This window comes from Penicillium pulvis (genome assembly GCF_028828015.1).
Source record: "Penicillium pulvis strain IBT 33274 chromosome Unknown contig_1_segment0_segment0, whole genome shotgun sequence".
NCBI lineage: Eukaryota > Fungi > Ascomycota > Eurotiomycetes > Eurotiales > Aspergillaceae > Penicillium > Penicillium pulvis.
In genome coordinates this window covers 3334321-3356180 of record NW_026643074.1, presented here as the reverse complement: position 1 = coordinate 3356180, position 21860 = coordinate 3334321, and the positions used below count along the sequence as shown (strand labels likewise).

At 48.7% G+C, this 21860-nt stretch overlaps 7 protein-coding genes across 7 annotated transcripts; 3 read left to right on the top strand and 4 right to left on the bottom strand.

Annotated features, from left to right (window-relative positions):
- Positions 1-476: 476 nt before the first annotated feature.
- On the bottom strand, positions 477-3498 carry N7503_004219 (uncharacterized protein; the record flags this gene model as incomplete). The annotated part of the gene is made up of 10 exons (XM_057063766.1): positions 477-1886; positions 1953-2090; positions 2146-2186; positions 2236-2407; positions 2462-2541; positions 2593-2653; positions 2710-2737; positions 2830-3072; positions 3234-3338; positions 3440-3498. The coding sequence occupies 10 exons, from the start codon at positions 3496-3498 to the stop codon at positions 477-479; spliced, it is 2337 nt and encodes a 778-aa protein (XP_056924681.1).
- A 559-nt stretch (positions 3499-4057) lies between these two features.
- Positions 4058-5664, bottom strand: sakA (mitogen-activated protein kinase HOG1; the record flags this gene model as incomplete). Its single annotated transcript, XM_057063765.1, has 9 exons — positions 4058-4169; positions 4224-4407; positions 4463-4541; positions 4606-4962; positions 5022-5121; positions 5190-5233; positions 5301-5430; positions 5499-5546; positions 5609-5664. 9 exons carry the CDS (start codon positions 5662-5664, stop codon positions 4058-4060), a joined length of 1110 nt encoding a protein of 369 aa, XP_056924680.1.
- A 1861-nt stretch (positions 5665-7525) lies between these two features.
- On the top strand, positions 7526-9370 carry gpaB (guanine nucleotide-binding protein subunit alpha gpaB). Its single transcript, XM_057063764.1, has 6 exons — positions 7526-8100; positions 8163-8508; positions 8561-8689; positions 8740-8869; positions 8923-9161; positions 9215-9370. The coding sequence occupies exons 1-6, from the start codon at positions 7974-7976 to the stop codon at positions 9312-9314; spliced, it is 1071 nt and encodes a 356-aa protein (XP_056924679.1). The 5' UTR covers positions 7526-7973; the 3' UTR covers positions 9315-9370.
- A 1472-nt stretch (positions 9371-10842) lies between these two features.
- glpV (glycogen phosphorylase) lies at positions 10843-13888 on the top strand (the record flags this gene model as incomplete). Its single annotated transcript, XM_057063763.1, has 8 exons — positions 10843-11015; positions 11080-11092; positions 11152-11187; positions 11244-11305; positions 11366-11469; positions 11529-11606; positions 11657-13422; positions 13481-13888. The coding sequence occupies 8 exons, from the start codon at positions 10843-10845 to the stop codon at positions 13886-13888; spliced, it is 2640 nt and encodes an 879-aa protein (XP_056924678.1).
- Positions 13889-14149: 261 nt separating this feature from the next.
- On the bottom strand, positions 14150-15224 carry N7503_004215 (uncharacterized protein; the record flags this gene model as incomplete). The annotated part of the gene is made up of 3 exons (XM_057063762.1): positions 14150-14701; positions 14764-15089; positions 15155-15224. 3 exons carry the CDS (start codon positions 15222-15224, stop codon positions 14150-14152), a joined length of 948 nt encoding a protein of 315 aa, XP_056924677.1.
- A 498-nt stretch (positions 15225-15722) lies between these two features.
- Positions 15723-18032, bottom strand: N7503_004214 (ATP-binding cassette long-chain fatty acid transporter PXA2; the record flags this gene model as incomplete). Its single annotated transcript, XM_057063761.1, has 4 exons — positions 15723-15801; positions 15850-16747; positions 16796-17432; positions 17526-18032. 4 exons carry the CDS (start codon positions 18030-18032, stop codon positions 15723-15725), a joined length of 2121 nt encoding a protein of 706 aa, XP_056924676.1.
- Positions 18033-19343: 1311 nt separating this feature from the next.
- N7503_004213 (transcription factor protein) lies at positions 19344-21733 on the top strand (the record flags this gene model as incomplete). The annotated part of the gene is made up of 5 exons (XM_057063760.1): positions 19344-19492; positions 19599-20161; positions 20215-20246; positions 20293-21556; positions 21612-21733. The coding sequence occupies 5 exons, from the start codon at positions 19344-19346 to the stop codon at positions 21731-21733; spliced, it is 2130 nt and encodes a 709-aa protein (XP_056924675.1).
- Positions 21734-21860: the final 127 nt, after the last annotated feature.

Genomic DNA, 21860 nt, shown 5'->3' with positions numbered 1-21860 from the left:
AGCTATGGAGCACAAGTCTGTTTTATCTTATTTTATGGTCCATCTTTCATCATAGCGTTGAGACGACAGATCAATGATAATTGAATTTCCAAAATGAATATTTTCATCTACTTGTATCTAGTTTCAGATACTATTAAAAGCATGGGAGTAAAGAATATAAATGCAAAATGCAATGCAGACATGCTATTATATATGTATTTCGTTCTAACATGCACACATGATCCGAAGTACCAACCTGAACGGAATCCAGCAATTCCCGACGGGGTATAATTTACAGATTGAGAGAAGAAGGGTAAGAAGAAGTGAAACAATATAGACAAAGGTAGATCAAGACAGGATCCAATGAGATGGGTATGCCGCTAGAATGTAATGCCAAGTTCTGGGATTGGGAAAGGGATGCAATAGTTAGACAAAACAGAACAAAAACGAGACTGAGATAATCAAAGCTCCGTCATCGCAATGGTGAGATTGATCAATCACTTCTCTTCCTTGGAAGGTAGAGCGGTAACATGATCTTCCTTTGCATCGGGTTTCTGCATGTTCTCATCCGGGTTCAGATTTACTCGGAGTCCCTCTTCGGGCGTAAGAGACACGGCGGTGAATCCATCTTCATCGGCAGACGCAGTCTCGGCAGGTTTCTTGTTCTCATGCTGGAAGAGGACCTCTGGGTTCTGGGCGGCTGGGGGCTCATAGGCCGGGAAGCCTTGGGACAAGGGGGATTTGGGATAGGGCGCGTCATTTGCTTCGGAGACGTCGTCGCGCTTGAATTCTCCGCTCTCGCGGCGGAGGAGGATGTTACTCCAACGCTTTCGGCGGCTGTTGCTGCGGCTGAGGCCATCTGAGGTATCTTCGCTGGGGGTGGAGCGATGTTGCTGCATGGAGCGGCGACGACCGCGGTCCGACTCGGTTGTTTCAGTCACGACTGAGAGCACCGGGGTCGGGGGCGATTGAGAGGTCGCTGCGGTCGTTGCGGTCGTTGCGGGTGCAGTACTTGTGTTCGGAGTTGGACTGGGGGATGAGCTGCGCTTGTCCTGCCACTCTTTACGCTTTTCGCTGGCCCATGAGCCCCACGAGCTGAAGTATGCACTGGCTTTTTGGCTGGCGACGCTGACTGTAGCTTGTGCTTGAGAGACGTCGATGGAAGGTCTTTGGCGGGCCCAGCCTCCAGAGGGCTCTGATGGAGACGCTTGTGAAGTTGACGGTGGGGGAAGCGAGGTATCAATTGAGGTGCGCTGCGATTGAGCAGCTTTCTCCTCGTTGCGCTTTCTTTGAGCTTCACGCATAGACTCGAGATCCGACCAGAAGGTATTAAATGCGGCGCTAACCTTCTTTTGTCCTGTAGCGAGTTGGCGGCCGAGCGCCTCGCGGCCCTCGCGCACCCGTTCATCTAGATGAAGATCGGCCACCTGCTGAGACAGACGGCGCTGAATGTCTTCCATAGTCAGCCCACCAGCGCTCGGGTGTCGCGGCTCGGTAATTGAGAATAGGAGTGCGTCAGAGGTGAGTTTTGAGAAGAGGGCATAGTTGGAAGTTTTCTGCCATTGTGCCAAAAACTCTGCATTAAAGTCGAGGGCAGGGTCGCCTTCAATATTGTAGTTTTGCAGCTGGGATCTGCTTCGGTGTGGCGAGTCACCCGAAGAGTGTGATACGAGCTCTTCGTGATATTTCATGCTGGATAGCAAGGCAAGCAGGTACTCTTCAAACTGGAGTCGAATGAATTCCTCCGATCCCATGAAGCCTAGCGTCTTTGGACGGGATGGACAGGCATCATCCCAAGTTTCATTAACGATCTGAGTAAGAACGTCAATCCAACGTCTGTCGGCCGCAGATAGGGCTAAGGCCCTTTGGAGGGCCAGTGACGAGATGTTGATGCTATCCTCATCAAGCTGATAGGAATTTTTGGTTAGTCTTTTCATCCACTGGTTTTGGTTTTAGTCGGTGCGCATGCTTACGTTGATTAGAATGTCGCTATAGCGATCTTTTTGTTGAAGAAGTAAGGAATTCGTCGATCCCACAACATATGACTTTGTACCATCATCGGCCAGCAAATCCAGTTGCTGTAGAGGGGTATAGGGCCCAAACATACTTCCCTGGAGGGAGTTAGAAGAATGGATCTGACATAAGAGGAGATGTGTAGATAACTACCTTGCCAAAAATCTGCAGCGGCAAACCCATATAGGCCAATACTAGTATAGTCAGTGCATTGTCCACAGCAATACTGAAGTCTCAACCTACAAGAGCCTCGATCACTTGTCTTGAGCGAGGTTGGCTTCTCAACACTTTGCGTATAGTCGTCAAATGCCGGGTCCGCACAATCTTGCAGATTATCGATCAAGCCAGGTATTAAGGAGATAAGCGAAAATTGGATCATGCATAGACGTTCACATCGAGTACCAAAAAAGAGCATCTGCAGAAGTCAGCACATATCTTGTAATATAAAATGTAATAAAAGCATGCCTACCTTCGGCTGCAATAACAGCCCCTTGAAGAGCACTAGGGTCTGATATTTGAATTCATGAATCATTTCCCGCAGAGAAAGACCTTCAATCAAGTCAGCGCATTTTAAGACAGATGATAGTTGGAAATATTCACCTAAGTTTTGATCTTTCGACGAATCATTGGATAAGCTAATAACCAAGCCTTCCCGGAATTTCTATATCGTCTTTGTGAGTACGTGATTCGATATTTCAGGATATCAGGTTGTTCTACCTTCAAAATATCAACATCTGAGAAGTCCCTATACATTCAGACAAATATCAGCAAATGTTCGCCCTCAAAAATCCCCTTTCGATCAAGAAAGGTCGGTCCTCACGGGGACATCCAACATACCGCTGCGCAAACCATGCCGAGGTCACCACAGAGAGCTTTTCCCGCAATTGTCCAACTCTCTGCGGGCTATCCGTTACCACCACAACAGCCTTCTGTACCGTCGAGCGCGTCACATCAGGATGGCGATTGATCAGGAGCTTAGCATCGAGCTGGCGCGAGCAAGCAATGCCGAAGAGGGACGTCGCCGGTATTTCAGGTGTTTCTTTGCGGCGCAACGTGAAATATGAAAATTCCTCGGTCGATCTAAAGTAGTCATCAAGCCAAATCGTCAGTTCTATCTGTCCGATGACGCAAAGTAGAATTGCGGGGCTGCCTCGGGGGAGGAAAGGAAAGGATTTGAATTCCTGGGGAAAGGCTGAATCCAGGTCTTGTGCTAGAAGCAACTTTTAATAGGGGTTCCATACAGATGCGCACCATCGGAAAGTGCCATGAAGGGTAGTAATGACCAGTCATTGTCGGTAGCCGGGTTCGTCCCCTCATCGGCGATGCAGTGTTCGATTTCCGGGCCCCTAAAGATCGCGCAGACATATATTAGTATCAGTCAAGTCCTTTTTTCATTATACAGTTGTCTGGGGCAAGCTAGGCAATTAGATAGGCTGGGAGGACTCACCGTGCATGGTGGAAATCAATCACCAGCACAATCGGGTCTTGTTTATGCGAGACGGCCATCTGGGCGATGATGCGGGGGTTGGGGTGCAGGATCGGGGAGCGGGAAATGCAAGGGTCACAGATTTTCTCCAACAGGAATTCCAGGTGTCGCCATTTACCGCGCAATGAGGAAGCTTTCTGGAAGCGCGCTCTTCAACAGGGGAATTCAAGGTGCGATACGGTTTATCGCTCACGTGTTGATTGTCGGCAATCAACAAGGTCTATCTCCTTACTGTAGAATGTTCTACAGTTCTCCTGATTTAGAAACGTTTTACATAGACACATAATACTTTATTATTGCTTGATCAATTGACTCGGGAATGGATATTTTAAGTCAATCAGTCGGACAACGCTCAATCCATGATTCGCCCCCTTATCACCAACCCGTTCTTGACGACGCCGAAGTAGGTATGGACAATGGCTTCCAAACCCAGATCAAATGAGGAAAAGGAAAAGGAAAGCAAAAAAATTAGAAATAGAACCACGCCAAATTTGCATAGAAATCCTCAAGTATATGGATCTGGCCGCGAGCGAGAACCAAAAACAGAAAAACAGGTATAGAAACGAAAACCCCTGGCCTTTATGCGAAACCCTGAGGTGCTGGGCCACCTGGTGGCGCTTGACCAGGGACTAGAGCCTGGCCGGCCTCGGTGCCTTGCTCAATGTTGTGGAAGTCGAGAATTTCCGAGTACCTGTTTTTCCAGCTGTTAGCAAATATATGGCGAACGAGTCCAAGCGCAACCTACATCATGATCTTCCAGGTATCCACAGGCAGATCCGCATCGTTAAATGACCAGTCGAACTTCTCTTGAGCGACGGGCTCGTCTGTGGGGTCGTGGTAAGGGGCAAGGTATTCGTGCGCAAGTGCTTCTCCGGCTCGGATTCGCGTCTTCGGGTCGAAGACCAGCATCCGCTCAAGCAAGTCCACAGCTATTCATTGTATATTAGCCTTATTCGGGATGCGAAGGGGTAAAAGGAGACGAACCATCGGAATCGGCATTCCGGAACTTATGGGCCAGGTTTTGGCGCTCGCGTTTCGGGAGGGACTTGACGAAGCGCAGAGTCTACATTCATTAGCCATTAGCATAAGGCCCGCTTTTTCGTTGCTTGTAGGAATTTCAAACTCACGTTTTCACTGCAAATGGTCTGAATCACATCATCTGGGGGAGTACCCAGAAGCTCGGTGATGATGGAGAATTGGTTCACATGGTCCTTTCCAGGGAAGAGCGGCTTGCCTTCCAGCATTTCGGCGAAGATGCAGCCTGCACTCCAGATATCAACCTCCACGTCGTACTTCTGCCAAGTGAGCATGATCTCGGGGGCTCGGTAGTAACGTGTGGAGACATAGCCCGTCATCTGGGGATCCTGGATTCGCGCCAGACCGAAATCGCAGATCTTCAAATCGCAATTTTCATTGATGAGAATGTTGCTGGGCTTGAGGTCTCGGTGAACCACACCAGCGGAGTGAACATATTTCAAGCCACGCTGTCAAGCCGTCAGTGGCTGTGCGCAAATTTCCAAAATTTCTTTTAAAATCAACTTACCAGAATCTGGTAAAGGAAGTACTGAATGAACTGCTTCTCGAGGGGTCGAGAAGTCAGAAGGCGGTGGAGATCAGTACCCAGAAGCTCGGTGACGAAATAACTGTGGATTGTTAGTATGGGTCTTCTTTTGATAAACCGGTGTAACCCGGTCAGAATTGGGAGACGCACATGTCCTCGAGAGGGGAGATAAAAATATCGCTCAGGCTGATAATCTATGACGAATTGTCAGTACGCACGCGCGCGCTCCCCGGGAGCCCCGCGAGGGAGGGGTAGGCTTACATTCTCATGGCGGAGATGTTTGAGCAGCTTCAGCTCGCGGTAAGTACGCTTGGACAAGACCGGAGTACTGAATGGCTTCATGATTTTCTTGACCGCCACAGGCTGATCGGTCAATTGGTCTCGCGCCGAGCTGTTTGTGGGCATGCCGAATTAGCAGCGCGATCAGCGCAAGGCGGGGGATACGGAAGATGAGCCTACCAGACCAGGCCGAACGCTCCCATGCCCACCGGCTGCAAGTCCGTGTACCTATAGAAATTTAGTTTTCGCGATCGAATGCATCTGGGCTCTGTGGCCTAGGTATTGCGCACCGGCTGGTGATCTCGAACGTGGTGCCAAAGATCTGGGATCGCACGAATTCCGCCATTTTGTCAGGGGATTCAAAGTACAAGCAAAAAATATGAAGTTAAAGGTAGACCAAAAAGCAAAGAGCGATCGAGAAGGGAAAGGGGCGCTGGTGGGCTGGTAGAAAGTGGTGTGGGGAAAGGGCCCTTCAGCGCAGCAGAAAACAAGGCCGATGACGTTCGTGACGGTGGCAGGCAGGTTTCTTGGTGGCTGACTCAGCTGGGGGCGTACCGAGTGCCAACCGATTTGCTCTTACACTACGAACTAGTGTTATCGATATCGATTCTTTTTCAAGGAAACTTCTTTCGCCGGTTTCGGTCTTTTGTCTATCAATACTATATCTAGAGGTTGATTTTTCAACTCTCGTTGGAAGATTGAAGTTGTGTGCCCTGGTTTCCAGTTCCCAGTTTTGACCTCCACCAACCACGCGGCCAGGGCCAGACCGGTCCAATGACCCGGATGTGATTTGCTCGCCCATAGTCACCGCTTGTATTCATAGGAATATATATCTATGTGTCTATACACCACGGGAGATGTAGTAAATATGAAACGGAAAGAGAAAAATTCCAGAATCCTTGCAAGGATGGAAGCTGGATTCTTCACACCTTCCAAAGTTAGCAGACCAATATTCTAGAATTGCCGCGCTTAGCCCGCCACTATCACCTGCTGCGTTGTGCGGCTGTCATTCGCGGTCTCAATTGGTATCTCGTTGGTAAGGCTTGGGCCTCCGAACTTGGGCCAGCTTCCCCTCATTAGCTGTCACGGCCACGGAGCTGGGCGGGACAATTTGATCTGGGCAGGCTCGGCGACAAGTTGCAATAATCTCGAGCGCGTAGTGCTGACACCTGGATATTCCGAAGGTAGTTCGTCCAAAGCACGGGCCACGGGTACCTGGGTATATATATAGATTAACGTATAGGTTTCCTTATCTTGAAAAAGCAAGGCTAGGAGCGAGACAAAGAATCAAAGAATCAAGGGGAAGCCAAGAAAACGTAGCAGGGCGACATGTGAAACAAACGAACAAAGGCATTCCTTATGGGGCTGTCCTCGGGGAATGTTTCATGCCCAAAAAGAGGGGGAAGCGAGCGAGTCAGATCTCGGACAGATATATCAAACTTTACTGTAGGTACCACGCCTACACCGCAATCTAGGGAACGCTATTCATGGACCACCTGGCATGAACAGCGTAGAGGACTCCTCCCCTTAAGTGATATCTACAGGACACGGTACGGAGATCCAGAGAATATAATTCCCCCTGATTCAAGATCATCTCAGGATATCTTACCTGCATGATTTCCATCCATTGTATGCTTGTCATGTCAGAACGTGGGGAGTGCACGTGATGCACACCTGAGGCCATAATTACTCAACGTAACCAATACCTTAATACCGAGTCCCCCCATGTGCGTCACGACTCTCCACTCAAGCCGAGCTCCGGTGGGTTTTCGATACGAGCTGCCCACGAGGCAGTTATACACGCCATTACGGGGAGCCTCAATCTTCCCATCAATTTTTCACCGATTTCCATCCATGTCTACGTTACAGTAACCTCAATTATCAGGTGTAGGCTAGCGTTGCATGATGCATGAAACTCAGCCTCAAGTATTGTCTCAATGTCTTGCCCCGTCTAGTGTTTAGGGGACTTTTTGCTTGGCACAGCCCCCAAGGCTTTGAAATAGTGAGGCCTTTTTTCGCTCCTTTTTGCAAAATTACATTGGCCCCAAGCACCGTAAACTCTATGCGTACAGCTAATGGCGGGAAAAAGTAATTAGAAGTAATTTTAGTGGTAAGAAAACTCAAAAAAAGAGGGTGTAATTACGGGCAAAACGGCGTAAGACTCACGTTTCTTACCCCCATAATTCCCTCCTGGCATCTCCACTCACCCCAGCATGACGATGGTCGCACTGACTTGACATCTTTCCCTTGAACCTCCTCTTACTCATAACTTCATACCGATTCAACGCCACCCCCACCAGATAACACCATCTACAATTACAACCCTCGCCTTACACAGAAAGGAGGACCAACACCCCGGACTCGCTGGCTCATCACGAAACTTTCGCCTGTCGCAAGTCCGCCCAAACCCTTTGAACGTTCAAACCCCCGCCTTTCCTCCATTTACTGAAGTCCGCCTATTACGAATTCCTGTCATCGCAACTGATCCTTCATATTGGGTTCCGGACTGCGTAAAATCTCCCCTTCCGTGTGTGGGACTCCTCCCAACCATCCCAAGGCTTCGGCCATCCCGGCTGACACCGATCGCTCCCGCGCGCGGTGGACGGGGTCTTGCTTATCCCTGCTGGTCTGGGATTGTGAGCACCACTCGTAACCATGGGTGCATGTTTTAGCAGCGAATCCGATGGGGATGCGGAGCAGAAGAAGAGAAGTCAGTTGATTGATCGGAAGCTCGAGGAGGACTCCAGGCGGTTACGCAGGGAATGCAAGATTCTCCTGCTGGGTAGGTGACCCCTCATGGGATACTGTGCTAGCAGTGCTGATTGGCTGATACTCAAATCGCAGGCTCTGGCGAAAGTGGAAAGTCTACCATTGTTAAGCAGATGAAAATTATTCACCAAAATGGCTACACCGTTGAAGAATTGGCCCTTTATCGCTTGACCGTCTACAAGAACCTTCTCGATTGCGCCAAGGCGCTCATCGAGGGATACCGCCTTTTTAACCTCGAACCGTCGAGCCAAAAAGTTCAAGATTATCTCACCTTTCTCGACGAATATCATGTCGATGCGGATCCCAATATGCCGTTGGATGCTAAAGTTGGAGATGCCGTGGCATATTTATGGAATGATCCGTGCACATCGACGGTTTTGGAACGTCAGAATGAGTTTTATCTGATGGATTCGGCACCATAGTAAGCTTCGGTTTGGCCTAGGTGTCAAGAAGGCAGTTACTGACAGATCCAGCTTTTTTGATGAAGCCAAGCGAATAACGTCACCAGACTACATACCAAATGTTTCAGACGTGCTTCGAGCAAGAACCAAGACCACTGGTATCTACGAGACACGCTTTACTATGGGCCAATTAAGCATACAGTATGTGGCTTCCCTCCATACCCCTGCACACCAGCTAACAGGTTGCGCAGCATGTTCGATGTGGGTGGCCAACGAAGTGAGCGAAAGAAGTGGATTCACTGCTTTGAGAACGTAACGTCCATCATCTTCTGTGTCGCATTGAGTGAATACGATCAGATGTTGCTAGAAGAAAGCAATCAAGTATGATAAGTCAATCCGGCTTTTATAGGCGATGACGCTAACAATCTTGATAGAATCGTATGATGGAGAGCTTGGTTCTCTTTGATTCCGTGGTCAATTCCCGATGGTTCATGCGAACAAGTATTATCCTGTTCCTGAATAAAGTCGATCTATTCCGGCAGAAGCTCCCTCGGTCTCCCTTGAGCAATTATTTCCCAGACTACTCTGGTGGAAATGATGTGAATCGTGCCGCCAAGTATCTCCTTTGGCGATTCAACCAAGTGAATCGAGCACACCTCAACCTCTATCCACAGTAAGTTCCCACGAACATTCGAAACTGAAATCACGCCCTAACATCAGCCCCAGCCTTACTCAAGCAACCGATACCACCAACATCCGACTTGTTTTTGCGGCCGTCAAGGAAACCATCCTACAGAATGCTCTAAAGGACTCCGGTATCCTATAATTGCTAGGCCATCTACATCATTACGTTCGCCCTATCATCTTCATTCCTCCCTACAATTCTTCCACTAGGGATCACTACTCCACTGGTTACCCCAGTTCATCTCCTACTTTACGATCATCCATACCCCTACATTCGACCTTTCATTTTCTCGCTCTTGGCTTCGGTTCAGTTACAGGCGTTTATGGTGCCATTTCGACCTTGGATAATCTTCCAGGCGCTGATTAAGTGATACCCCCATATGGTATCTATAAGGAGGTTCCCGGTTATCCTTCGAGAGTATCTATGTGTTATATGATCTCGCACGTGGCTGGGAACAGGCTTTGTTGCCTCTCTTTTCTTTTCTATTTGTGACTTGATTTCTATCTGCTACAGCTTCAACCTCCCGAATAAGGGTCTTGTTTCAACCCCTAAAAGTCGATGGTTCTTCCCCTGGAAGTGCCACTGCCATACTTCTGACCCTTTGTCTTTATTTCTATTGTCCTTGGGAAGTGGAATGGGTCTTTGATATACTGTGATCCGCTATTTGGATCTTGCCACATCTGTTTTTCAGCCTGTCTGATGCATCTTATGGCGGATTGACATTCTATTTATTGTGTTTTTTTTTACTGGCTGTGTTTTTTGAGCTGATTTTCCAATGTGTTGCAGCAGCGCCCTCGAGCGATTTGATGCATGATGTTTACCTACCTTGAACTATATGTACTTTTGGTCTATTCAGCGGCAAGCCGATTGAACCTAATTAAGGACCGATTTATATCTTTATATCCTGGCCTGGTAGTTTTTCTCATGGGCTTTTATGGTTCTGGTAGAGAGTGTAACGTTTAGCTCTTTCTACCGTTTCTGCGATCGATGGTAGCTATATGACCGCACCCTTCAGATGAGCACTGTTTGGGTGAAAGCTGGATTGGTAAGGCGCAAAGCTCGTGTATCAATTCTAGGCACGGATAATAGGAGGTACTTTTAGCAAGCATTTGGTAGGGCAGAACCCAGAAATCAAGAAACCTAGAATACAACCCTGCAATCCATAAGCGGAGGCTCCACCAGCGATAGCACGTCAACGGCTAATCAAACGCCACTTGCAGGATTCAGAACACGCCAATCTGTAAAATATAGGATCTCATGCAATGGTGGCATGATGTATACGTAAAAAGGCCATACGAATATCACGACGAAAAGTCAAAGCAAGGCAAAAAAGTAGCACGGGCCGCGAGGAACGGGCAAGGGCTCGAGCCCAGACCATTGCTTCCCCACCAGAGCTATCCACCTGACGTATGAGCTCTACAGCCCACGGCGGGGAAAGAACATACGACTGCGGAGTGCATGTTCCTTCCTCAGAACAGTGTACCTGGTAACTGGTGTATGCCCGGATTGGGCAATGTTCGCTCGGACGACTTTTCGTATCCTGCACTTCCGAGACCCCTCTCAAAACCAGGGTGTCACCATGTACTCCCTCCCCTCTTTCTCTTTTTTATTCTTTCCCCTCAACTTGCTCCACTTGATTCTTTCATAATCTGTGATTTCCCTTCTCGACATGTCGGAAGCACGCCATGAACGTCGCCCTTCTGTTGGCGCCCCCATTGCAGACCTCCAAGGTCCTGTTGGACCGGGGTTTAGCCGCCCAAAGCACAAGCGTACTCCTACGGGGTTCGGTGCAGCAGATATTAAGAGCGTTGAAGCCAGCATCCCTGAGCCGCTACGAGAGGCGTGAGTCGTTTCTCTTTCTTGTGGTGATTGGGTATCCGAAGCTGACTTCAGAGCGTATGTGAAGGTGGCTCAAACACGTAAGATTTCACAGTACTTTGTGATGATATCATGGATCGAAGCTCACATTACTGAACAGTCGGCTTCTGAGTTCACGACCAAGGAGGAATTCGAGGTGGGTCCCCGGAGAGGAGCCGGGTGCATTCCAAACTGACCATACATATTTTATAGAAAGAACTCGTGCGCCATATTGAGACGACGCTGGCTCGCTCGCTGTACAACTGTGATGAACAGTGCGTATATTTCTGGTTACTGTGAAAGCTTATTGGATCGAGATGGCTTATCATTGGTAGTGCGGCGTACTCGGGAACAGCCCTTGCGTTTCGGGACCGACTCATTATTGAATGGAACCGAACGCAGCAGCGTCAGACGCTGAGTGATCAGAAGAGAGTCTACTGTAAGTTCGGAGCATTGATTATGGTCGGAATCTTGTGATCGGAGGCTGACGATTTGTAGATCTCTCTCTTGAGTTTTTGATGGGCCGTGCTTTGGATAATGCTATGCTTAACGTGGGCCAGAAAGAGAATGCCTCAGGTTAGTGAATCCGAGAATTTGCGAAGGTAAAGCCACTGACACCTTGACAGAGGGATTGAAAGATCTCGGTTTCCGGGTCGAAGACGTCATCAGTCAGGAACACGATGCGGCTCTGGGCAATGGCGGCCTCGGACGCTTGGCAGCTTGCTTTTTGGATAGTATGGCCACGCTGAATTATCCGGCTTGGGGATACGGATTGCGCTACCGCTATGGAATCTTCAAACAAGAAATTGTGGATGGGTACCAGGTTGAGATTCCTGACTACTGGCTCGATAACAACCCTTGGGAGTTCCCGCGACACGAGATTACGGTCGATATCCAGTTCTACGGTAATGTACGCAAGTACCAGGATGCGAATGGAAAGACAGCAAGTTCTTGGGAAAATGGAGAGATTGTCCAGGCAGTCGCTTACGACGTGCCCATTCCCGGATATGGAACGAAAACAACCAACAATCTTCGGCTGTGGTCCAGCAAGGCCAGCACTGGAGAATTTGATTTCCAGAAATTCAACGCTGGTGATTACGAGAGTGCAGTTGCGGATCAGCAGCGTGCTGAGACTATCTCCGCTGTTCTCTACCCCAATGATAATTTGGAGCGGGGCAAAGAGCTCCGTCTGAAGCAGCAGTACTTCTGGTGTGCTGCATCTCTGCATGATATTGTGCGTCGTTTCAAGAAGACCAACCGTGCTTGGAACGAGTTCCCCGATCAGATAGCCATCCAGCTCAATGACACCCATCCCACTCTTGCGATTGTTGAGCTACAGCGCATTTTGATTGATCTTGAGGGTCTGAGCTGGGATGAAGGCTGGAACATTGTGACTAAGACTTTCGGATACACCAACCACACTGTCCTGCCGGAGGCTTTGGAGAAGTGGTCTGTACCTTTGCTTCAGAACTTGCTTCCAAGACATCTCCAGATCATCTACGACGTGAATCTCTTCTTCCTGCAGCAGGTTGAGAAGAAATTCCCCAATGATCGTGAGCTTCTATCGCGGGTCTCTATCATCGAGGAATCGCACCCGCAGATGGTGCGCATGGCTTATTTGGCTATTATCGGATCCCACAAGGTCAATGGTGTTGCTGAGCTGCACTCAGATCTCCTCAAGTCGACGTTGTTCAAAGACTTTGTGAATATCTACGGACCCGATCGTTTCACAAACGTCACGAATGGTGTCACCCCTCGGCGCTGGCTGCATCAGGCCAACCCAGCACTTTCTGCGCTGATTGCGAAGAAGCTTGGTGGTCACGAGTTCTTGACCGACCTGACTCTGCTTGACAAACTGGAAGCCTTCGTGGATGACAAGCAGTTCCGAGCGGAGTGGTCTGAGATCAAGACTCAGAACAAGCTGCGACTCGCTAAGTTTATCCAGGAGACCACTGGGTTTAAGGTGAACCCTAAGTCTCTATTTGATGTGCAAGTTAAGCGTATCCACGAGTACAAGCGTCAACAGCTCAACATCTTCGGGATTATTCACCGGTACTTGACCATCAAGGCTATGACACCCGAACAAAAGAAAAAGGTCGTGCCTCGTGTTTCCATCATTGGTGGCAAGGCCGCTCCAGGCTACTGGATGGCTAAGACCATCATTCACCTTGTCAACAAGGTTTCTTCTGTGGTCAATCAGGATCCAGATGTCGGAGACCTCTTGAAGGTTATCTTCATTGAGGACTACAATGTTAGCAAAGCAGAGATCATTTGCCCAGCCTCCGATCTCAGTGAGCATATCTCCACTGCCGGCACGGAAGGCAGTGGCACGAGCAACATGAAGTTTGTGATGAATGGTGGCCTGATCATCGGGACTTGCGATGGAGCCAACGTGAGTCGCTTTTTGATACGTCACGTTAAGAAAAATGAACTAATGTAAACTTATCTAGATCGAAATTACTCGCGAAATCGGGGAACAGAACATTTTCCTTTTCGGAAATCTTGCAGAGGACGTGGAGGAACTTCGCCACCGTCACCTTTATGGCGATTTCAAGGTTGACCCACAGCTCGCGAAGGTCTTCGAGGCCGTCAAGGGCGGCATGTTCGGCGACGCAAAGGACTTCCAGGCACTTTGCTCATCCATTGAAGAACATGGTGATTACTATCTTGTGTCCGATGATTTCAACTCTTACATCACCACTCATGAGATGGTCGATGAGGCATTCCAGAAGCAGGACGAGTGGCTTGCTAAGTCCATCACCAGTGTTGCACGCATGGGATTCTTCTCAACGGATCGCGTTATCAACGAATACGCAGATAGTATCTGGAACGTTGAGCCTCTCGTTGTCAAGGATTGATTGCGCCTTTTGGGTAATCATGGTTCATGCGTGTTTTCATGCGTTGTCGCGTTCGTGCATTTTCAGTCGAGTAACATCCTTAATTAGTCATTAGTTCAATGGTATTAAAGCAATTTTCCCTTCATTTCTGTTCGTAATCTGTTCATAATTTGTATTGAATTTATATATTCTATTAAATCAACTTTAATCTAAAGTAGAAGAAGGGTAAAAGAGCTAAACCACAGCATTAAATCATCCAACCATCAATATACCCCAGAAAGCCTAAACAGCAACAGGCTCCACTCCCTCCTCAATAGTGCTAGGCTTAGCCTCCGAGAAGGTCTCAGGCCAAAGGAACATCTTCTCCTCTTGAGAAGGCGTAGCAGCGGCCATAAGAGTAGGCACAGCCTCCTTACTGGAAATCCGTCTCCAAAGGTTGGCCCGCGGGTTGTAACGAACAGGCTTGCCCACACCACCAGTCTTAGCCTGGTCCTCCGCACTCAACTTCTCGATCTCTCGCTTGATATCGGCAAAAGTATCGAACGGTGTGTAGGTGATTCCGTGCTCGATACAGTACTCTTCGAGGCGCAATCCACGGCGGGCGAAGAGAACATCCGCTTCACGGGCAGCGGGGAGATCCGAGACACCGTCGCCGATGAAAACGATCAGAGGCATCTCGTCAGGTTCACATTGAGCTTGTGCGGCAGCCCGGGCTTCGTTTACGGACAATGCCTTGTCGTGTCCGAGGTCTGTGTCGTGGCGCCAGATAGGCTTCCATTCTGAGCCGTCAGGCTTGATGACTGCATCGTTTGCGACGATGTCAATTCTTGATGCCTGGTTCGGATGTTAGCTTGATTATTCTTTTTTCCCATTTTCAAATGGTGTATGGTACGTACCTCCTCCGCACCAAGATAGGTATCAAGAACTCTCCTCAAAACAGGCTTCAGGCCAGCACTGATAACATTGAACGGGAACCCGTTGTCAACGCAGTATTGGTGGAATTCACGGAATCCAGAGTCCATTTCAATTGTCTTTTCCATTACGATGAAACCGTCGTCGAAGGGGACGTGGAGGGATGCCCACATGTCCTCTGAGACTTCGCGGAAGGACCGTGTGCCCATCTTGATTTCTTCTTCGAGTTTGGCGCGAGCCTCTGTTCCGCAGCCATGGTTGTCGACGAGGATGTGGCCTGTATCTTGCATGCAAATTGTGCCATCGAAGTCTGAATTCGTTAGTTTTCGTAATTGAAAGATTTTTCGGACTATGACCGGAAAGGTATGAACGTACCAGAGAAGATAATGATCTTTCTCTTGTGGTTGGCCGGAGCCTGAGTAGGATTAAAGTTGGCGTTGGTCATTTTGAATGTACTTTTTGGAAAGGACGAAAGATAAGGAATTGAAAAAAACCGGTCTACGAGGATTAGGGCAAATATATATGGATTCGGAAAAAGAGTTCGGCGCAAAGCCACGATGTTTTCACGGATCTGGTTTTCGTGGCAAATCAGAACAAGATAGGACATTGTATGACGTAGAGGATGAAACGATATCATAGTGGGGCTGTGGGCTGTGGGGAATCGCACTGACGGATGAACAGATGCCGATGGTGTGAATTGTAATTGGTTAATTGATCACTCCTGGCCCGAAGAGCCGACAAAATGGACTTCCGAAGCCGACATTTAGATGTGATTGGGTCATTCCAAGCCACTGGTGGAGAATGTGGTCAAAAAACAGGAACATTCTCGGCTAGGGGTCTAGAACTTTCTTGAGACTTTATGCGGTTGGCGGGGTCGGAACTTTCAGTTATATCAGATTGGTCACAGTCATGGGTAAATGCTAAAATACAGAGAACGCTCTATCTAATTTGCTGTTAATTCTGCGACTCGTCGCTGTAATTCGGGGACGGTGCGCAGCTGCAGATCGAGTTCTTCTTTCTCACTGGGATGGGTTAGCGATGATGTCGTTGTACAGAGGGAGTTCACTTACTCTTCCAATTTCAGTCTCCGTTCCCAGTCCAATCCAGTAAAGATGTAACTGCCTTGGCCATCAAACTGCAAAATCTTCTTGTGGTACTTCCACAGGCTGCGGCGGTGCGACACCGTCATCAGAGTGATGCCAAGCTTCTTGGCCGTCTCGTACATGACCTTCTCAATTTCCAAAGTGACGGAGGACGTGCATTCATCTAGAATGGCGAACTTGGGCCGGTGGTAGAACAATCTGGCCATCGCAATGCGCTGTTGCAGACCACCCGACAATACATCGCGCCATTCTTCCTCAGCGTCCCAGCCGCCAGGACGATCGACGACAGACGCGATCTCGACCACTGATAGAACCTCATGGAGGTCCGCATCGGTGACACCCTTGGCGCGCATCTCACGTACACCATCGGGGTAAGTGACCTGTTGTCGAAGCGTTCCGCGAGACAGGTACGGACGCTGCGGGATGTAGAAAATGTCTTGGAATGGAGGTTTCTTGACGGAACCGCCGTAGACTGGCCAAAGTCCACCCAGAATACGGAACAAGGAGGACTTACCGCACCCGTTGGGTCCAACAATCAAGAGGTGGTCGCCTGGGTGAACAGTAAAGGACAACTTGCGGATCAAAACATCTCCGTTGGGTGAGACGATCGGTACATCGGTGAACTCGATAGAATCACTTTCCATGATCTTACCACGACCGGACAGCACTGCTGCATTCTCCTCGGTCGATGCCGATGACACCAGCTTCTTCTCAAATCGACCCGCGACCAGGTCATCCATCACTTCTAGCAAGGATGACACTCGGGCTGTGAAACCTGCCAGTTCCGAGATCTCCTTGTATGAGAACATGAGACGGCCGAAGGCATCAGACGATGATAACAGCATCCGTCGGTTAGTGACAAAGTCTGTCAAACGTTAGATCAGGTATGCGACCGGGGAAGAGTCGAACTTACTTTCAGTCCGGTCTCCCATAGTCTGAGTGATCTGACCGGGGATCTTGAAGAAAACGGGCACACTGCAAAGAATCAAGCCAAGAGCACCCCAGAAGTATTTGATCACAAAATCTTCCATGAATCCATGGTACAAGCGCCGGCGCAAAATGCGATTCACATGCTTAATCAAGGTGAAATAGCCCTTGTCGAGAGTATCTTTCTCGGCCTCGTGGCCATGGTAGAGGGCCACCTCTTCGCTATAGTCAATAAGCCTAGAGTGGAGGAAACGGAACTCTCCTTCGAGTCGGGCCTCGTCAGCAACATACTTGCCAAACGGCGGCGTTAGCATGCGCATGACGTTGGCCGAGAGCTGTACCAGTAAGCTCATGATAAACAGGCCTTCTCCTCCGACATTCTTCGAGAGGGAATAGTTATAGATGGCCATGTCCAGAATTGGTTTGGCCAAGTTAGAGTACAGCTCTGCTAGGCTGTCGGAGAAACGAGACACATCGACTGTGACCAGCTGGTCGGGGTTTTTAATCCGATCATCTAGGGCGGAAATGGCATAGAAGGTCATATTTGACAAGTATTTATCATGGATGTAGTCGGTCAAGCGTTTCCGGTAGCAGAGGGCGAGCCTGCATTGGTGGTATGAGAGCTAAGAAAGCAAGCGGATTAGCGGACTTCCAACGGTCGCGTAGAGAGTTCCCAGCAGTAACGTGCAATATCATCAGGGGGCGAATAGACTCACCATCGAGTTTGTAAATGTTGCCGGAACAGCCACAATCATCCACCAGAAGAGCCCAAGCAGGAAATCCTTGCCCCTTCCCCGCACGAGGTTGCTCACCAGCCTGCCGTCTAGCTCCGCGACGTACAGACTGAGGAGCGTCCTCAGCACGAGGAAGACGCTGTGGCTCACGAGAAGCCGCAGCTCCTTGCTGCGCCATCCCGGTATCACAATTTTCAGCAGACGGAGCAAGCTCTTGAAGAACTCGCGGTTGATCTCCACTCGTTTCTTACGTGGTTGTTCCTCGTCGCCTAGGCTGCTTGTGCCGGGACGTCTTCGCAGCTCCACCTGCTGAGAGGCAGCCTTTTGCTCGGAAATGGCATTATGGATTCGTTTGGCAAGGGCTGCAAAGAGAGCGAGGTATACACCGCGGGAGATACGCGTGCGGTTTCGGAGGTAGAGGGAGGTGAGGCTGGAGAGGATCTGTTTGACGGAGCGGTCGGGCGGCAGCAGTTTAGACTGGACCGCCATGGCGACTTATCGACAAATTAGCCAGCGAACACAAGCATGGCCTTGAGCAAAGGTGGTTGTAGAGTGGAGGAGTGTTTGGGGGGATGAAGATGACGGAATCCCTTAACATGTGATAACCCCGGACTCGTGGGGAAGTTGAACCGAGGTGCTCCACTTTACACTCAAACAGTATCTATACAAGATCCATCATCATCATCATTGTGGAATAATGACCATAATAAAGTAAAGATGCAGTGTGCTCTTTTTTAGTCCTGGGGATCTAAATCTATCCCATTTGAAGAGCAGAGGTGACCTCGGAACTTCTTAATGTTCATACTGCGCAGCTGTTAGAATTGCTGGATAGTCTCATTATATATATCAGGGGGAAAGTCAACTCTGGAATCTAACAGTCGATGAATGACTCAAAATATAGGCATCTTCTTACAATCGCGATCAAACAATCGATCCGTTGATACCATATCGTATGTGGACTTCATCAACATTTGAAGTGAACTGGAGGCTCAGGTCGTAGATGCACTTCGGGTTTTGGTACTCTCCTTTTAAAGTGTTGAACCCGGTCTTTAATTACCTACGAAGGTACGGATCTGACAAGGAGAAGTGGGATTATGTCTAAGACATTCAGTGATTTTTGAAGATTTAATTCTATTATACTATATGTGCACTAGCTGAAGTGGTTGGATGTCCGCCAATATGGCTGAACAATTTGACCATAGACAAGTCCACCACAACATATTTCGATCCACATCTCAGTTTCAACTGTTTAAAAAAGAAAATCAGGAAAAAACAGAAGGGACAGACCTCTCCTAGACACTGGAGAGGTCAGAATGAGAAAAAAAATATAACGGAATGTGGACACGCCGAGAATCGAACTCGGGCGACGGCTATCAGGTCCTGGCTAATCAGGAAATTTCATGTCACTTCCGGTGAGGGAAAGTCGCATAAGAGCCGCATTCTACCACTAAATTACGCGTCCCTTTTTCGTGATTCTTTCCCAAATACTGTTATAGAACTACCCCTTCGTTTTCACTTTTTGATCTTTTCCAACCATCACAACGGGTCCACTTGCTCAACTCTATTACATTCAGTCTTGTGAAATCCCTAAGATTCCTGGCAATCTCAGAAAATTATCAAATAATTATGTTCAACCTGATTTTCCGGGATTACTGTTATAGAACCCTTTTCAAGGCTTCACCCTCCGCGGATGTCCGACCGACATGGGTTTCTTTTGGGGGCCAAGCCCGAACACCGTTCATTGCTTAGCCCGGGTATTTACTCCTCGCTCATTACCACCCACAAAGTATAGCAATCGTCATGTCGGAGGCTAGTGGTGCTCACAATGCCAGCTCACTGTCCCAACAATCACCGACTGAACATCTCGTCCATATGGACCGATCACGCCCGCCCCCTGCTAGGCGTCGAGACAAACCTCAACTGAGCTGTAATGCCTGCCGCAGACGAAAGTCAGTATCTTTCTCCGGATGATAGTATCTTCCTTCCAGGCCTTCAAGAGCTACATTTTGACCAAGGTACCTTCTAAAATGTACCGTTCGCTAAAAGTGTTCATAGAGTTCGCTGCGACCGTCTACATCCGTGTAGTAATTGTTCAAGCAGAGGAGTGGGCTCATCTTGTGCATACACTATCCAACCTGCAGGACCTCGGGGACCAGATCATGTTCAGGATCGAGTCAACCACCTAGAAAGCCTTGTCTTGGGGTTAATGCAAGAGACTACCTCGAGCCAAAGGGTGCCATCTACTCCAGCAAGGAGCACGGGTGGTTCTCCAGCAACCGAGTTGCCACTCGAAGACAATCTACCAGAAGTGGCACCATCTCCGTCTGATTATGGCAGCATCAGAATCCAGGAGTCAGGTGTTAGCTACGTTAGCAGCTCACACTGGGCAGCAGTACTTGATAGTATTGCAGAGCTAAGAGATCATCTCGAGCAAGATGTTAAGCTGCGTGAGACAATCACATACGATCCCAATCCACACCTCTTTCCAAGCCCGCAGCTGTTATATAGTGGTGGATGTGCGCATGTCACCATCAAGTCTATTCTTGAGTCAATACCACCACGACCCGTCGTGGATAGGTTGATTGCGCGTTACTTTAATGATTTGGATATGGCATCAGGTAAGTCAATTCTAAACCAGTGTATAAGTATCAATGACTGACCCTGATTCCAGGCGTACCTCACACTGGCAAATTTCTCCGAGAGGTAAGCTGCCCTGGCCCATAATCACCTCAATTTTAACACAGAACAGTACGAAGAATTCTGGAAATCACCCCACGAAACACCAGTCGTGTGGATCGGCCTCCTTTTGAGCATGATGTGCCTCTCAACACAAGTCCAGGATCTCTTTCTGGACACAGCAACCCCCAAACAACCAGCGAAAACCCCAAACAAAGCAAACATATTCCGCGAAAAGATAACCCAATGTCTTATCCTAGGCCACTACACAGAAGGAGGACCCCACGTCCTCGAAACCTTATCCCTCTACCTGATGACCGAAATCTTCCCCTCAAAAGACACTGCACCAGGTATCCGCATTCTAGTAAGCACAATAATAACAATAGCAACCCAAATGGGCTACCACCTCGACGCAAAACACTTCTCCAACATCTCCGCATTCACAGCTGAAATGCGTCGCCGAACGTGGGCATTAATCGTGCAAATGGATTTCAACATTTCCATGCAGATGGGACTAGCCCGGATAATCAAGTCGAGTCAAAGCGATGTGGCCGAGCCAAGAAACCTACTCGATTCAGATTTCGATGAGAGTTCTTCTGTTTTACCGCCCTCCAGACCCGAATCTGAGAATACGCCTACGTTGTATACATTGGCGAAGATTCGATTGGTTGCTGTTGGTGCGGAAGTTGCTGATGCGGCGACAGAGCCGAGAATTTGTTCTTATAAACATGTTTTGGAGGTTGATGAGTTGATTGAGGGATATCGGGTTGCGTTGCCGGCTAGTATGAGGTGGCGTGGACTTGAATCTTCTCTCTCTGTTCCGGCGCAGGTCATTATCAAGAGTATTTGGCTTGAAGTATGTATTCAGCGACTGAAGATTATCCTGCACAAGAGGTTCTTCGTTGCATCTCAGTCAAGGGAGCAACAGGGGAAGTATCCTTATTCCCACTCTACATGCTTGAAAGCAGCCACAAACATACTGGAGCTGCAACACTTGATCGATGAAGAGACTCAGCCGGATGGACGACTATATCAGATTCGGTGGAGGGTGAGTGCATCATTAATCCATGATTTCCTGTTGGCTACTAGCTTGCTTTGCTTCTATCTTCAAGATCGCGCTACAGGAGAAACGGTGGATCATCCTGGTGCCGATGAAAATGGCCATACTGGAATTGGTCGGATTGAGCACCTTTTGAGATTATCGCAGATTATTTGGTTGCGAGAAAGTGATGCTTCTCAAGAAGTCCGGAAAGCAGTTTCCGCTTTGCATTATGTTCTTGGGGATCCGGATGAAATAGGGCATCACGGGCTGATCATGACCAGTCAATGTCCTCCAGGTGAGCCTGACTTCCGAGGTTATGCAGATAATGAGCCATACTAATTAGTTTATAGAGATGATGCCTGCCGATTTCTTGAATCTAGATTTCTCCTTCGCCGATGAAGATATACTTGGCCAGAAATTCTCGCAAGTGGATGACGAGGCTTGGGACGGCGATTGGCAGATGGAAATATGATTCGAGTCTGTCAATTTCTTGCAGAAAACGTGCGCGCCAAGCGTTTCGTGTTACATTACAAATTTGGGGGCTGCCCATTTGGCCCCTGATCTACGAAGATGGTTAGCTTGAGCCAAGAAATCGCTCA

Bases quoted from the DNA above. Each gene is read 5' to 3' on its own strand.
- gpaB (XM_057063764.1), top strand. From the start codon at position 7,974: ATGGGTGCATGTTTTAGCAGCGAATCCGATGGGGATGCGGAGCAGAAG. The intron at 8,101-8,162 runs GTAGGTGACCCC...CTCAAATCGCAG, and splicing joins ATGCAAGATTCTCCTGCTGG to GCTCTGGCGAAAGTGGAAAG. The intron at 8,870-8,922 runs GTATGATAAGTC...CAATCTTGATAG, and splicing joins TGCTAGAAGAAAGCAATCAA to AATCGTATGATGGAGAGCTT.